At 34.1% G+C, this 17223-nt stretch overlaps 1 protein-coding gene across 1 annotated transcript; it reads left to right on the top strand.

Annotated features, from left to right (window-relative positions):
* The first annotated feature begins 10789 nt into the window (after positions 1-10789).
* LOC130223518 (sialic acid-binding Ig-like lectin 10) lies at positions 10790-16921 on the top strand. Its single transcript, XM_056456360.1, has 7 exons — positions 10790-10835; positions 12878-13246; positions 14068-14388; positions 14478-14774; positions 14984-15062; positions 16384-16456; positions 16628-16921. Exons 1-7 carry the CDS (start codon positions 10790-10792, stop codon positions 16919-16921), a joined length of 1479 nt encoding a protein of 492 aa, XP_056312335.1.
* Positions 16922-17223: the final 302 nt, after the last annotated feature.

Raw genomic sequence — 17223 nt, 5'->3', positions numbered from 1 at the left:
TGATCAGTTGAAAATATCACATTGCATGTCAAAAACGTCAAAACAACAAGACAAAAAGGGCAAATTTTATTTTACAGTACACTACACAACACAACAAGTTATACAATCTCCTCTTCGTTTATTTGGAACAAAACCTGGCGTCTTACAAAGTGTACATGTGGAATGTGTATTTTTTGCACATTGCATTTACAACTCTTTCTTAGACTGAGAACATGAGTAAAAACGTTATAATTAAGATTGCTTTAAAAGTTCATTTATAATGGGTGCATTAAAAAATAAACATGAATTATAAATTATAAACTTGTTTTATGCCTCTTATGTACCATAAAAAAGCTCATCAGAATGAATACCAACATTTTACAATAATTGCACTGATGACAACATATAATTCAAACTCAGTGTTATACTAGTTAAACAGGAAAAAATCAATAACTACATAATCCCATCCAAAGACGCAAATTTAGATTTATACACCAGACTGGAATATTGCATAAAACTTTAGTGAATTTAGCTGTTTTTGTTTCCTGATAAACTGGTGCCAAATATCAAAATAAAAAAACATAATTTGCTGCGGTAGGAGAATACACTGTGGGCCTTTTTTATAATAAATAACCTGAAACTCATAAAACAAAACTGAAACACAATCAAAGCACAGTGGAGGCGTGAGTAGCTCAAGACAGTTCTCAGAGGGAATAACACTCAACCACTTTGAAGGTTTTGGCTAAAGCATTTTAGAATGACCAAAACAACATTTCAAATGTGGTCTGTAATCTGCTTTGTCCATTAATGTCTCAAATAGCAGAAATCCTGAACTTGTGGTTCAGACAAACAAAATATGAACGATCTTCAATCGAGACCAGTGAATCAGGAAATTTATTGGCAACCTTTTTTTTTTTATACTTTTCACTTCTGGTGAGTCTCACACTTCTTTCATTTTCCTATAGACATTACATTAGCTGTTCAGTTTGTTGATGGTAAAACTGCACTTGATTAAAGTCTGTTAAATACTGTAGCAATTTATTGATGTAAAATACATTTGTGTTTTCACACAGGACTGAGCTAATAAAGAAATGGAAACTAAATAGAAAACCATCCTCTGTTTTCCTCCTACAAGGTGAGTTTCACATCTAACTTTAACAATAAAATGGACATGTTTATATGACACCTATTACTAATGAATAAGTCTCACACAAGACAAATACTGCAAAATAACTAAGTTGTCACATTATGTATTAACCATAATTCCATAAATGTTTTGAAAGTTCTCCAGGAAACACTCGCATTCCTTTTTTTTTCCCAAGCAAATTATATTTTTTAAATGAAAAACTTCAAATATATTATTTAAAATAAACTATATTGACAAGAACTATATTGTCGCCACAGTTTTCAAGTGCTAAAAAGGCATGTTGTTCATAATGCTGTGTTTTCTTTGTGTATTAGGGAGGAACTGACTTTACACATTTATAACCACTTTAACCTACACTCGCTCAGCAGAAAACTAATCCACAGAATAGAGAAGTCAGTCCAGAGAAAAAACTCTTTATTTTTTGCTTGCAGGTTTGTCATTTTGTATCTAATTAATGTTTTAAGTGTAGTTTAGTGTCAGTTCTGACAGTTCACATTAGTCAAGCTCAACTGATTTACTTCATGAAAACAATACCTCTCACAGCCTTCCCATTATCCCACAGTTTCCCCTCCATACTCATCCTCTTGTCCACAGTCAGCATTTGGTCAGCATATCGTCACTGTAACGAAGAACACTGATGTATTTCAGATATCATTAATGTTGATTTGATTCTGTTTGTGTGAGGTTATACAGCAACTAACCTGGTTTGACTGTTTTATCATTTCTGGTAAGTAAGAATATTCAGTATGTTGGACATTTTTAATGAACTCATAAATTTGGCATTATTTTACATATTAAACTTAATAAATGATTCTCATGTAGTTTATACATTAGTAAAACTTTACAACGTTTGTATTATTGAACATGAATTAACGATGAACACCATCTGTTAAGCATTATTTAATCTTTGTGTTATGTTAACTTGTGTTCTAATGCATCTCAACAGCTTAATTAGTTATGTTTACTTGCACACACTAATGTACATGCAGTATATGGTAATGGATTAGTAACATGACTGAATAAACGAACAGCACATTTATTTAAGAATACTAACTCTTTGTTATTTTAAACTTATAAATACAGTATTGTGGTAGTTCATGTGTTACCTAACATGATCAAACAATGAAAAACTGCACGTTCATACAAAATAAAATGTGTGTCATTACCAACATGAAACATTTTTATTGAGGGCATTAGGAACCAAGTGTACACTTCTCCAACATTATCTATTATGTGTATAATAACATTTCCTAACATTCTCTATAACATGATTTGTCACTGGTAATGCTTGTTCTTCATTTTTCTTTTTATTATTTTTATTATTTATGTTTTTTATGTTTTAACATGGTGAAGACTAGCAAATTCATCACTGTTGTGTGATATAATTATGTTCTAAAAGTTTAAGTGATGTGTTTTTTATAGTCACTGCATTGTAATGAACCCATAGATGTTAGTAACACATCAGTTAATATTGGTATTGGTTTAAGTCATGTTAGTGAAGTGTCACATTAGATAATGTTGTACACTTAACTTAATGTTGTACAAATTAGTGTACACTTTACAATACGGTTCATAATTCCCTTCACAAATACTTTCTTAATGATAAATCATGTTAGTAAAGAGTCTACAAACATGAATATCATGCAATTTGAATCTGAAGTTTCCCCTTTAACATTCCAAAACAGTGTTCAGTTAGATCTACTTCATTGCAAATTTGATCTGGAACCTTGAACGTATCCTAAGCTTTACCAAATAGTATGCAGTAGTATATAAGTAAGTTAAAATAAACAAAGATTTTGTAGTGCTAAACCTGATTCATTTTCTTTCCTTTTTTTTCTTGTGTTAATTAATGCATTATCTAACACATTACTATATCTGCAAGTTTACATTAACAATGATTTAATTTGAATAAATGCTTTTTTAGGTGAGGTTATTTAATCCATCAACAAAGCTTGTGTACATTAATTCATTGTTCACCAATAATTCATGTTAACCAATGCCTTATCTCACACATAAATTTATGTTTAGCTAAGATTTGCAAAGGTTAAGTAATGCTTAACAGAGGTGTTGTTTATCATAATTACCATAATTAACGTTTTCTAATCTGATATTGATAGTGCTGTTTCGCCACAGGATTGAGTAACTGTTAATCAAGAGATGGACACTACTCAGAAAATCATCATTTTCTGTTTTCTCTTGCAAGGTATGTTATTCTTCCTGATTCTACTAGTATAATGGTTTTAACACCATCACTCAGGCTAGAGCACCCTCTATGAGGCATGCCTACGCCCTAAAGTGAAGTCTATTTACTGAGTGGTGTGCTTCTCGCCGAGAGGACCCCCGAACTTGCCAGATTAGCATTGTGTTATTCTTCCTTCAGGATAAGCTGGAGCATAGGCTGTCACCCTCCACACTGAAGGTCTACGTAGCTGCCATCTCCACTCACCATGACAAGGTGGATAGCAACACACACAGGAAGCGTAATCTAATAATCTGCTTCCTCAGAGGTGCACACAATTAAATCCATCGCGCCCTCATCTCTTGCACTCTTGGTATCTCTCTGTAGTCCTAAAGATCCGTTCGAGCCACTTGACTCAGTACTCTTAAAAATTCTGTTCATTAAGACAACTTTGCTGATCACGTTACCATAGATCAAGAGAGTCGGATTTAGAGGCATTTTCAGTCAGCGAATTGTGCCAGGAATTGACTATGTGCCCAAGGTTCCTACCACCCCATTTAGAGACCACGTGGTGAACCTGCAATCGCCACCCATGGAGGAGGCAGACCCAGCCCTTTCACTGTTTTGTCCCATTCATGCTTTGCTCCTTTACGTGGAACGTATGCAGATTTTAAGATCTTGTGAACAGCTCTTTATCTGTTATGTTGGTCGGCAGAAGGGAAGTGCCATATCAAAACAGTGGTTGGTCCACTGGATAGTAGATGCCATCGCTCTCGCTTATTAGTGCCAGGGTGAGCCTAAGAGCACAGGTAAGAGCACACTCAACTAAAAGTGTCGCCTCCTTCTGGGCATTAGCATTCTCTCACAGATATTTGTAGAAGGCATTTTCCATACACTCTCCCATAGTGTCTTCCAGACGCATGTCAGAGTTCCCATGGAGGGAAACGTCTCAGATACAAACGTAACCCTCGTTCCCCGAAAAGGGAACGGAAAACAGAATTTTTAGCCCTCCTTAATTATTAGTCCACCCTATAAATTTTCAGTTTCTGTTTGATAGAAGGAGAATTTTTAAAACACATTTCTAAACATAATAGTTTTAATAATATTAAAAATAATACTTTTATAATTTCTTATAAATGATTTCTTTTGACTTTGCCATGATGACAGTACATAATATTTTACTGGATATTTTTCAAGATAGTTTAGAGTGCAAATTAAAGGCTTAACTAGGTTAATTAGGTTAACTAGGCAAGTAAAATGATAATCAAAAAAATGCTTGAGGGGCTAATAACAATTACCTTAAAATGGTTTCAAAAAAATTCTAAGCTGCTTTTATTCCAGTCGAAATAAAACAAATGATATTTTCTCCAAATAATTTTGATACTTTTTTTTTTAATCCATTTAAAAAACTGTTGGTCATCTTAAATAAAAACAAGGAATCTAGTTGAACTGCTAGACTGCTAGACTGAGAGTTTACCAAATGAAGCCTGAAAACAAAATATGTCATTTGATTAGTAAATGATGGCAAAAGTGATTGAATGATAGCAATCACACCTGTATGTACTGAAGGGAAAAAAATATCTGTAGTGAGATCAAATAGTATCTTTGCACAAAATGATGTTCAGCAAATATTGGACATACTGTAGATAAATCACATAGAGTACTCATTGTTAGTTATTTTGATCTTAAAATTATTCCTTGGCCTGTTAATTTATTATAGCCCCATAAAACAAGAGTGTCAGCCTTAAAAATAATTTAAATAAATATTTAAAAGCATCAGTTTATAGTAACGGATATGGTTATTTTATAGTAATTATGATGATGACAAAAGTTAATTCACACTCAATGATATACTGGTTGGATTGGAATAAAACATGGCTTCTCATACTGTAAATAACTATTTTCTAACAGTATTCAATCAGTAGGTCAGTGACCGCTAGAGGGCGTCAGCTAATAGATATGAATAAATATCCCCTGCTGTCTGGGGTATTTGTAAGGCTGAGAATAAAGTTTGACATTAAAGTCTAAAAACTCAACATTTAAATAACATGTAGGAAGTTTATACTTGGAAAGTACATTTAAAATGTGCATCTTAAAACATTTGCACTTGTAAACATGTAAATAGAGAAACACTGAGCCTCCAAAGAGCCAACAGAATCAATTTAATACTAGTGTTTAAACATATACTCAGTCAATTTATAGTTTTAGTCATTGTTTATGCAGCACACATTTACTTGGATTCATTAATATGAAATATGATATGGTTAATCTTTACCAATGAATCTTGAAATTAATTTGTAGCGACTTTGTTTGACTCTTCTGATCTCTGGTAAGTCTTACAATCTTGTTTTCCTGTAGATATTTCGGTCACACTTTACAATAAGGTTCAACAATACTTGTACAGCATTTATTAATCCTAATTCAACATTTACTAATGCATTATTAACATCCAACTTCATGCTTGTTATCATTAGTTAATGAGTGAGTTAACATCAACTAACAATGAACAACTGTATTTTCTTTAACATTAACTAACGTGAATAAATATTGTTGTAAATGTATTTTTTCATTGTTTGTTCACGTTAGTAGACAGATTAACATTATCTATTATCTTTAATATATATTATCTTTAACATTAACTAATACAACCTTCTTGTAAAGTGTTACCAATATTTCTTTACAAATGTTCAACTTGCACTTGCTACAGTCAATTAATTTCTTTAGCAATTTGTGGATGTAAATACGTGTGTGTTTCTCTCAAAGGACTGAGCTGATGTTAATGAAACGCATTCTGTTTTCCCGTACAAGGTGTGGTTTCATTTCTCTTCTTCACATCTAATTTTAATGACTAAACTGACATGTTTATAAATGACATGTCTATAAGAGATCAGTCGTTCCAACGCATTTTAAATGCAATGCTTTTAAAACAAATATTGTATATACAGTTTAGAATTATTAGCCCCCCTTTGAATTTTTCTTTTTTAAATATTTTCAAATGATGTTGAACAGATCAAGGACATTTTCAAAGTATGTCTGATAATACGTTTTCTTCTGGAGAAAATTTTATTTGTTTTATTTTGGCTAGAATAGTTTTTAATTTAAAAAATATATATTTTAAGGTCAAAATTATTAGCTTCTTTAAGCAATATTATTTTTTTTTGATAGTCTACAGAACAAAACATCGATATACAATAACTTGCCTAATTACCCTAACCTGCCTAGTTAACCTAATTAACCTAGTTAAACCTTTAAACATCACTTTAAGCTGTATAGAAGTGTCTTGAAAAATATCTAGTAAAATATTATTTACTGTCATCATTAGAAATGAGTTATTAAAAATATTATGTTTAGAAATGTGTTGAAAAAATCTTCTCATTTAAACAGATTATGGGGAAAAATAAAAAGGAGGGCTAAACATTTAGGGGGGCTAATAATTCTGACGTCAACTGTATAAATACAAATAATTCATAAAATTTTAGGGAACACTATAAGAAGCACTCAAACGTTCCTCACTTTAAGCAAAACATTTGTTTTAAATGAAAAAAGATATAATTCAAAATGAACCCATACTAAATTGGCACCTTAGTTTTAAGGAACCGGCTTCACACATCTAAAAGTCTCTTTAACATATACTAGATTAGCAAAAACATAATCCACAGAAGAGAGAAGTCATTTCTAAGAAAAGTTGAATAATTTGTTAGAAGGTGCTACTTGGTTTGTCATTTTGTATTTAATTAATGTTTTAAGAACGCCTTATATTACAGTACATTGATTCAATAAGTTGAATTTGTCAGAACTCAAAAGGAAATCCAAATGCAAGGGATAAGTCTCTGAAATAATATTTAATAACAAAAGGGAAATCAAGCAGTCAGATAGTCAGACTTCAGGGTGACACAGAGCAGAAAAAAAAACAGGAACAGAAAGATGCAGGTGAACATATCATAGGGCTTCCACAGAACAAGACCACAAATACACACTGAGGGCAAAGCAGAGGTAAACAGTTGTACTAAATTAAATACAGAGACAGGTCAAGATGAGGGGAGACAGGACAGACTGACACGGTTCACACATGTAGCTTGGGACATAAGAACAATTATCAAGCACAGAGCTAGAGAACAGATCAAGTTTAAAAAACTCTGCAGAAAAAAAGATTTATTCATACATTCATTTTTTTTCGGCTTAGTCCCTTTATTAATCTGGGGTCACCACAGCGGAATGAACCGCCAACTTATCCACCATATGTTTTAAGCAGCGGATGCCCTTCCAGCTGCAACCCATCCCTGGGACACATCCACACACACACACACACACACTATGGAGAATTTAGCCTACCCAATTCACCTAAACCGCATGTCTTTGGACTTCTGGTGGAAACCGGAGCACCTGGAGGAAACCCACATAAACACGGGGAGAACATGCAAACTCCACACAGAAATGCCCACTGTCCCAGCCAAGGCTTAAACTAGCGACTTCTTGCTGTGAGGCGAACGTGCTACCCACTGCGCCACCGTGCAGCCTAAAAGGTTTATTTATTGCTTCATAAATTATCGCTAGAATCAAAAGGTCCTTACTGACCATGCAGTATTTTGCACGGTTGTTAATAGTAATGAGCTCAGCTCTGACAGCACTCGGTGCTCTCTCTCAAAATACAAATACACATACCTTACCGTACATTGCAGCTCTTAGGGGTGGTGCTGAATACATTTTTTAATCTGTATATCGCACACTTTGCGTTCTGATGAACTCTAAAGCAATGCTGGTGTAGTCATTGCTTAATAATGTTTAAAAAAACAAACTGGTTGCTGGCTTTGACTTTGCAGCATGTCATGCCTGATCATTTAATGTGTAATTGTTTTCTTTCTTTAGTTTGTTTCTTTGGTGTAATTTTTTTGTTTGTTTTAATAGAGAATTGGCCATGTAACCCCAGATGTGTCGACATTGTGTGCTGTGTAACATTTAGTTTTTTCTTTCACCAATTTTCTATCTAACGAGTTTGTGATTTTTATTTTGTTTATTTATTTTGGGTGAATTAAGATCCAGGGTGGCACAGTGGCTCACTGGTTAGCACTGTCACCCCACAGCAAGAAGATCACTGGTTTGTGTCCCGGCTGGGCCAGTTGGCATTTCTGTGTGGAGTTTGCATGTTTTCCCCATGTTTGTGTGGGTTTTCTCTGGGTGTTTTGCTTTCCACTACAGTCCAAAGACATGCGCTGTAGGTCAATTGGGTAAACTATATTGGCCGTATGAAAGAGTGAAATGGGGGTTTCCCCAGTGCTAGGTTAGAAGGACATATGTCACATAAAAAAAAAGTAACATAAAATTAATTGCCGGTTCATTCTGCTGTGGTGACCCATGATAATTCAGTGACCAAGGCAAAGGATAGTAAGTAAGTTAATTGAGATCCTATACATCTCTTCAGTGACAAGTCTAATTCGTCATTGACAATCTACATGGCTACAAGCCAATATTCTCCAATACAAGTCACCATGGCAGCAAAAGAACCTCTTCACTAGCAGCCTTTTCCAATCCCCACCATGCATTTCCACTACAAAGGGGAAATCCATGCTCAGTCCCGCCGACAATGCTATAATGCTACTGCTTTGTGGTGTGTCAATTTTAGGGCTATCAAGCCTGTTCTTCCCTCGTGCTGCTTGCAGATTAGCCAGGTAAAGACTATTTGCATCATGAATGCTTTCTTAAATTCAATCCAATTCAATGAATCTTTATTTCTATAGTGTATATTGACCTTATTCTTCAATGCAGATGGGGGCTTGTTTTTGAGACTGATTTAGAACTTCGGATTCAGTGGCCTATGGGAGAATTGACTAGGAAAAATTAACAGCAAAAAATGGTCAAACTACTTGCTATACAAACAACTGTGTTTATGACCTTCCATAACAAGTAGATTAATACAATATGGTAACATCAGTTTGCACCATCAAGCAGCATAATGGGCTGTTTTTAACATCTAAAAATCTATGGAAGTGAATGGGACCAGAAGACTCAGGCCAAAAATATTTCAATAGCTGCGCCCACTTATATATCAAATATAAGATCAATAGCGTACTTGGGCATAATAAAATAAACACTAATGCAGCTTAACAACTGTAGTATGGAGGACAAGGCAGGCAAGATCATAAGTGATCATAATGTATTATTGGATGTATACAGTAGATCCAGTAATGTAGTACTTTACAATTGTGTCAAAGCAACTTAACATCTAGATCAATTTGAAATTAAGCCTAAATTAAGCTAAAAGTTTGGCATTTCTGAATGTACTGAATAGGTTCTGGAAAAAACACTTGTGCTTTGAAAGGTTATAGATAGTTGGCGTCGACACAGGAAGTTCAGTCTTTATTTAATGTTTGTGTTCACACCACAGTCCTGCTAAGCCTCACATCAGCAGCAGTGCAGTTCTTACCATTCACAAATATAACTTGTTATTTCTGAAAAGGTTTTTGCAGCTACACTGTTTTATCATTCCTGGTAAGCACCGTTATTGTAGTTTTGCATTTTTTATATTATTTAAAATTTTGTTACTATTTTTAAATATTTGATTAATGTTTAGTTAGTTTTAATTTAGTTTTTGTGACACATTTCTATTTAGTTTTTACATATTTATGTTTAGTTTTAGTTAGTGATTTTAGTTTAGCAGAGTTAACAGTACACATTTAGAGTAGATCAAAGCAAAGTTTAACGTTTGCACGGTTTACTCTCTTGTGCAAACCTCTTAGTGATAAAAATAAAATAATAATTAATAACACATAATAAATATCAATAATAAATAATATTGTTAATAGTAAAATAATCGCAAATATTGAACCCAAAACCACACAAATGCAACTTCACATCAAAGATCATATATGTAGTTAGACATACATAGTTGATTTTTTTTTTGCAGTCTGAAGAAGTTACAACACGTGTTTTATCTTTATATAGAAAAGATGTTTTTGTGTATACATAGTCATGCACTTGGTTGATGTGTTAGTCTGTAAAAGCACATCTACAGGTACTTTCTATAAACAGCGGCAGGGCAGATTGAGCCACAGAATGAGAGCTTACAAATTCTGTTGTAATTTTTGATAATTATTATTTTTATTTTAGTGTTAGTTTTTCAGGGACTGTTGTTGGTTGAAGTTGTTTTATTTTTTTTATTGTGTATATTTTAATTCAGTTAATGAAGATGTTGTATAGTAACATTTAGAGTTTTTATCATTTTAATAGTTTTAATATCAGTTTTAGTTTTAATTTAATAAAATAACCTTGTTAAGTAAGTAAGTCAGTATCTTTAGTTTAAGTCAGTATTTTAGTTTGTTAAGCTGTCCGAAAATTTTAATTTATTCCTGGCATGTTTCGTATTTTATATTCAGTATGTGATTCTTAGTATGTGATTATTCAGTATGTGATAGTTACATTAATATTATACATACAAGTTTGTAAACACAAGTGTTTTTCTCCACAGGACTGAGTGTGTTGATGAAGATATGGACACTGCTGAAAAAATCATTATCTTCTGTTTTCTCTTACGAGGTTTGTTTGTTTGTATGTTTTTTCTTTCTCATTCACTACACAGAGTGTAAAAAATATCTGTTAGTTAACAGTTTATGTATTTTGTGATTCACAAGTGATCTCCATTTACTTCCTTAGTAGTGAATTGTGTTATGGGATGTTGATCTCTGCTGTGTCAACTTTTGATGTTGATAATTCAACTCTACAGTTTAACAAAATGACTTTTATTGACAATTTAGTATACTCCTGTGGGATAATACATCATACAATATCATAATACAATACCAACCAAGACAATATATCACTTTAAAGTCACTTTTTTGAATTTGTTGGAAGAAAGGTCCCATAATGCAATTCAAAAGCAGGAAAAATGTAAACATGAATCACAAAATAGGGAAAATTTCTAATTTATGGATATTTTTGCAGTATACTTAAATCTAGTAAAGTGTAACTTGTTCAGTGTAATTTGAACTACTTAACGTTTTAATTTTTCACATTCACATTTTCATACTTCAAGGCTTGTAATTGTAATTACAGTACTTCAAGGCTTGTAATCTAAAAGGTTTGGCTTAAATCAAAGCAGTCTTAAATCTAAAAGATTAATTGGTGCATGAAGTTAAAAAAAAGCACTAAATATTTTCTGTGGAAAAATAGGCATATTTCTTGCAGAAGTATCTACCTTTAAATGTATAATTTTTAACATAAATTAATTTGTTTAACAACGGTTTGTTTTCTCTTTTAATTGCATCTTATTGTACTTATTTTACAATCATCTCAAGAGGGCTATCCTAAAGAATAAATTAATCTTTAATATTGATTTGCGATACAAATGACAAATCTGGTTAACTCTATACATTTACTCGCAAGCAAACTCTATATATAGTTTATACACAAAGCATATACAGTAGCAAGGATTTAAAAACATATATCAGTGTCTTGAATTTGATGTATGAGGCCATTGGCAACCAGTACAAACTGATGACCAGAGATATAACGTGCACTCTTTTCAGCTCATTAAAGACCGCATCATTGTAAATCAGTTAGAGAGGTTTGATCATACCGTATTGAAGCGTTACAATAGTCCAGCCGGAACTGAAAATAAAGAGCTTGAACAAGGAGTTGTGTAGCATGCTAGGGTAAATATTTTTGGTGAATCAACAGGACTAGATATTTCCAGTAATGTGGTCTGTAAAGTTCAGCTGATCATCCTATTTGTGGTGTCGAAAACGTGGACCTTACAGTATAGTTGTTTTATTATTGAAGAATGTGGTGAAGTTATTGATTGCTGAGCGGGAAGAACAGGACGGTAGAGTAGAAATGAACACTTTTTAAAGAGCGCGCAATAGAAAGAGAATTTGTTCATTTTTTAATGGTATATCCTTTTAGAAAAAAAAAGAACATTAAATCATGAGCTTGTTTCTTTTTTTTTAATTCGTTTAATAGAAAAAAGACTTTTAAACTCATTAATTTGGCTTTCCAAAAAAAGTACATTGAGGTGTTATTATGAGATCACAGAGAAAACCAGATAAAATGCAGATGAAAACATTACTTTATACAGTGTGATTAGAGGATTCAGTGAGGATTGCTTTCATACAATTCTAGTGTTTGAGAACAGAGTTGTTCAAAATCATTTTTCATGAATAAATTATTAACAGACATCTGTACAAAACTGTCCCTACAGTCTTTATAATGTTGCAAAGGCAACCAATTGTGTGCTCCTTTTGAATTCACCTTTAGAGGATATAGTCCTATTGAGTTCCCTTCAAAATGAATTATATATATATTTTAATCCAACTTCATGAAACTGCATGGTGCCATACATTTTTGTTTTTTTTGTTTTATTTCTCATATATAAAATTGTGTTTATGGCAGATTTCGTTGTCAATATTGTTCTGTTTTAAATGTTCACCACTTATAATTTAATAAATAATTGCAACGTGAAATTTGATTAAATGTTTTTTATTTTACTTTTCGTTTAACCAAAGGTAATGTGTTGGTGTGTCTGAAAGCTTTAGTGTTTGTTTCTGCTTTTATTTGAAATCTTTTCATCATGTGTGTTGTAGGTGTTTGCTGTAGAGATTTCAACATCAGTTTGCCAGAGAAGATTCAAGCTCTCAGTGGATCCTGTGTGATTATAAAGTGCAGATTTGACATTAAAGAAGAATATGATAAAGACCTCACTGAGAGAGCTGCTGGAGTCTGGTTTATAAATGAGACTGATGTGGGGAAAAATCTAATATTTAACTCCAGTGCATCAGTGCAGAACTCTTTTATTAAAGGGAATATAACTGGAAAATTAATAGACAAGGACTGTACCACTGTCTTTTATGATGTCAGATCAAAACACAGTGGTCAGTATTTCTTCAGGATTGAGGGTGAAGGTGGACTGAAATGGAACTACAAAGAAAGCAATGTTTCATTAGAAGTGATCGGTGAGTGATTTCATGATTTAATGGTTAATACTAGTGTAAATTGTCTCATTATCTGAAATTTATAATGGAAAACTAGTAGGGAATTTCTAAGTAGGCATTTCTGTGATAAATATTGTATTTCAAGAGTTCACACTTAGCTGATAATCAATAAAGCGTATTTGGCATGCTGTCCCGGGAGAGAGCCCTGAGCTCGTAATATCCTCGAGCCCGGGGCTCCCTCCCGTTAGAAGGGCGAGAGGGGAGTTCGAGCTCAGGTAGGTCTCGAGAACTCCCCTGCTTGTCGCCGAGTGAGAAGTGTAAACTAGGGTTGTTTTCGGTGATAATTTGGTTTAATCTATTGCTATGGTATATGTTTTTGGACGGTGGGAGGAAACCGGGGGACCCGGGGGAAACCCACGCGTACACGGGGAGAACATGTAAACTCCGCACAGAAACACCAACCAGCCCGATAGGAGGTTGGACCAGCGGTGTTCTTGCTGTGAGGCAACAGTGCTAGCCACTGGGCCACCGTGTCGCCCTATCGGAAAAAAGAGGGAGGAAGTAGGGGTGGAAGGAGGGGGAAGCTTCAAGACGAAGATAACTGGAGTGAAAAACTCTGGTTATTTATAATGCTTCCGTAATCATCTAATGGGTCACATTACGGAGCTAAATGAGGAGCCAGCCGTGTTGATCATAAGCACATGATCCTCTCGAAATTAGTTTATAAATAAACCACACTTTATTGCAAAAAAAAATTGTGGTTTTTGTTTCAAATTTTATCACTAGATCTTTAAATATACTGTATTTTAGTTTTATTAAAGATCAATATGTGTGTGTTTCAGAGTCTCCAGTGAATCCTCAAGTTGTGCTGTATGTGGATGAGCAGGAGCTGCAGGATCAGCAGGAGGTGTTGGAGGGCAGATCTGTGTGTCTGCACTGCTCTGCTGAGACTCTCTGCTCTTCTCCTCCAGCAACTCTCACATGGAGCTCCACTGCCAGAATCCCCCTCAGTGAGAGCAGCAAACTACAAGAGCGCATCATCTCTGACCTGAACTTCACTGCTGCTCAGCGGCACCACAGAGTCACTTTCACCTGCTCTATAAACTACCAGCTGCAGGACTACAACAGAACAGCTCACAGCAGCATCACATTACATGTGCAGTGTAGGACTTTTACTGCCATCTGTTCTCTTCTCCTCCATAAGACACTCATAAATCTAGAGATTTAATATCGTTCTCTCTCTCTTTTTCAGATGCTCCTCAAATATCCATCTCCTCTAGTTGTACCAGTACTGATGTAACTTTGTGTTTCTGTGAGGTTGATGGGAATCCCTCTCCTGAAGTGGAGTGGCATCTGACTGGACGTCTCGTCTCGAACTCTTCAAACACCTTCATCAGTGAAGAGCAATTGAGCAACACAAGCTTGAGGAGCTTCATCTCTCTACATCAGTCTCTCACACACACAAACCCTCTGCTGTGTGTCAGTAAAAACAGTCATGGCAATGCAAGTCAGCAGCTTCTACTTCCTCCAGCCACTGCATGTAATGCATGTGAGATTCTTTTCAGCAGTATGTCCAATGGAAAGCAAATACAAAATCTGTTTGTATTCTATAAACCGATATCAAGATTTCTCATATTTGCTTAAGTGAGAGAGCTAAGGCTAATATATTTTCAGATTGAATTTATGACTCTGTAAAACTTGTTTAGATGGTTCAAGGAATCATAATTTTTTCACAAACCCTCATTTATTCTTCTTTAGGTTTGAGTTATTCCTTTATGCTGATTGGAGTTCCTGTTCTGGCTTTGGTGATTTTGGTGTCTGTCATTATATGCATACGGTAGGTCCACAAAACATATGACAAAGCACTGGGAGTGATACATAGTTAACAGTGCAGTATATAGTAAGAGCAGTGTTACTCAAAAGATAGATATACTGATTAATTCAATTTGAACAAATCATGTTTACACCCTCATGTTGTTTTAGCTGGATCTGTGTACTTTTCTGACTTTTCACTTGACACCATCGATAACTACACAGAGACCAGTTTTAACTACATACAACTGTTTAAAGAAAAAGAGAAGTTCATATCTGAGAAGACATTGAGCATAAATAACTGCTGCCACTTGTTTTGGTAACACTTTACCTGAAGGGGGTTTTCCTAAAACATCTAAGATTATAAAGAAGAAACCTTTATAATCATGACATGACACATCATGAATGCATCATGACACAATTGAAAACACTTATGAAAACATTGTGTCATTAAATGGCATTTGCTTAGTTGTGTCATTAAATGCAAATGTGACTTTGTTTGAGTTTTTTGTCATGAAACTTGATTTAAAAAAATGAATCATAAAGACAACATGACATAAATTGTCATTGTGACTGGCCATTACAATTGTTTGCATGAATTTTATAACAGTGCCATTAATATGTTGATTGACCTCAACTACAGTGGCCTCGCAACATGTTTATGATAGATTTATGACAAGTTATGGTGCCTTGGTTATTTCAAATTGTCATGTCAAAGTAAAGATATGTTTTAATGTATTTGTTTCAAGTTGTCATGACAGAGACGACTCTGTGGAAATGGTCAATAAATCATCGTAGATGCACTTTCCCATTTCAGCACATGAATTATTCCTGTTTATTTACAATGCAACCAACATGGCGCTCCAAAGCAACCAACATCTACCTAACCCCAAAAAAAGCATTATGATTACAAAGACAATACAACTTAGTCAGGGAATACTGACAGAAAATGCTTCCTGAAAGAACAGTATGTTGCACCGTTCTATTTTAAGATACAGGCCTCCTCTAATTTTTTTTTTAAAGCTAATTTCACAAAAGAGACATTCAAAAATAATCTTAGAAAGTATCGTAGTCCAGATAATTGTGTTTAAATGACCATTAAAGTTTATTTAAGTAATGCCACATCTCAAACAAATGACACGCAATGAGATTCATGTCATGATTATAAAGGTGTCATGACAGTCTTATAAACACCACCTTCAAGTAAAGTGGTACACTTGTTTTTCATAGTCTGCGTCATTTGCATTTGCACTTTTTTATGTTTGACTTCTTACGTGATTTAATTGTTATGCCTAATCTTAAGCTCATTTGATGCATTTACCTTTGTTTTTTTTTTGTCCTTCAAGAAAAGAGCGTGGGAAACAGCAACAAACTAAACAAGAAGAATGCAATAATGGAAGTAGTCAAAATGCAATTAAGGTGAGTTACAGTAGACACAAGAACACAAACTTTCATATAATAATTTAACACCATTTATTTATTAAATGGTAAATTTGCTAATAAAATTGAATACATTTTTCACCACTGTAGAAATTCTGAACACACACAACAGACACTGATTCAGCTCTGTCAATCTTTCATGTTGCACAGGAGAATGAAGGTGACTCTCTTTATGTCACGATGTCATCTGTTGGAACCACAAAAGGAAATCTGGACGTGAAGAGCGTCTCTAGTCTTCATGATGACTATGTAGTGATATATCGGGGTTCTGGAGGACCGGCAAAAGCAAAGAGTTCAGTGAGAGAGTCTTCAAATTCAACAGAAGCACAGGTGATTGAGAGAGCAGATGAGCTTACTAAACAAACAGAGTCAAAGCAATTAGAGGAAGAGCTGTTTGAAGAAGACTCTCAGCTTTATGCAAAGATAAAACATTGTAGTACATAGGGAACTGGAGTCTTTTCTATCTCTCTGTTTGCTTTCTCCTTTACAATAATTCACACATACTGTACCACCATCGAAAAAAATGACCAGTGACCTCCATAGGAACAACAACAACAAAAACACTATGAAGGTCAATGACTGCTTTTTCAAAGTCAAAGAGTCAAAGCAATCAGTTAAAGCAATCAGAGGAAGAGCCATTTCAAGTAGACTCTCAGATTTATTCAAAGATTATATGCCGTAGTTTATAGAGAACTATCTTTGCTACCCTTTTTATTTGTTTTCTTCTTAAAAAAAATAAATAATAA

Source organism: Danio aesculapii, chromosome 4 (assembly GCF_903798145.1).
Source record: "Danio aesculapii chromosome 4, fDanAes4.1, whole genome shotgun sequence".
Taxonomy (NCBI): Eukaryota; Metazoa; Chordata; class Actinopteri; order Cypriniformes; family Danionidae; genus Danio; species Danio aesculapii.
Note: the sequence above shows the minus strand (reverse complement) of the source record. Positions and strands in the feature narration are given on the sequence as shown.

Excerpts from the sequence above, each read along its gene's own strand:
- LOC130223518 (XM_056456360.1), top strand. The coding sequence starts at position 10,790 with ATGGACACTGCTGAAAAAATCATTATCTTCTGTTTTCTCTTACGAG. Across the intron at positions 14,389-14,477 it reads CATCACATTACATGTGCAGT|ATGCTCCTCAAATATCCATC; the intron begins GTAGGACTTTTA and ends TCTCTTTTTCAG. Across the intron at positions 16,457-16,627 it reads GTAGTCAAAATGCAATTAAG|GAGAATGAAGGTGACTCTCT; the intron begins GTGAGTTACAGT and ends CATGTTGCACAG.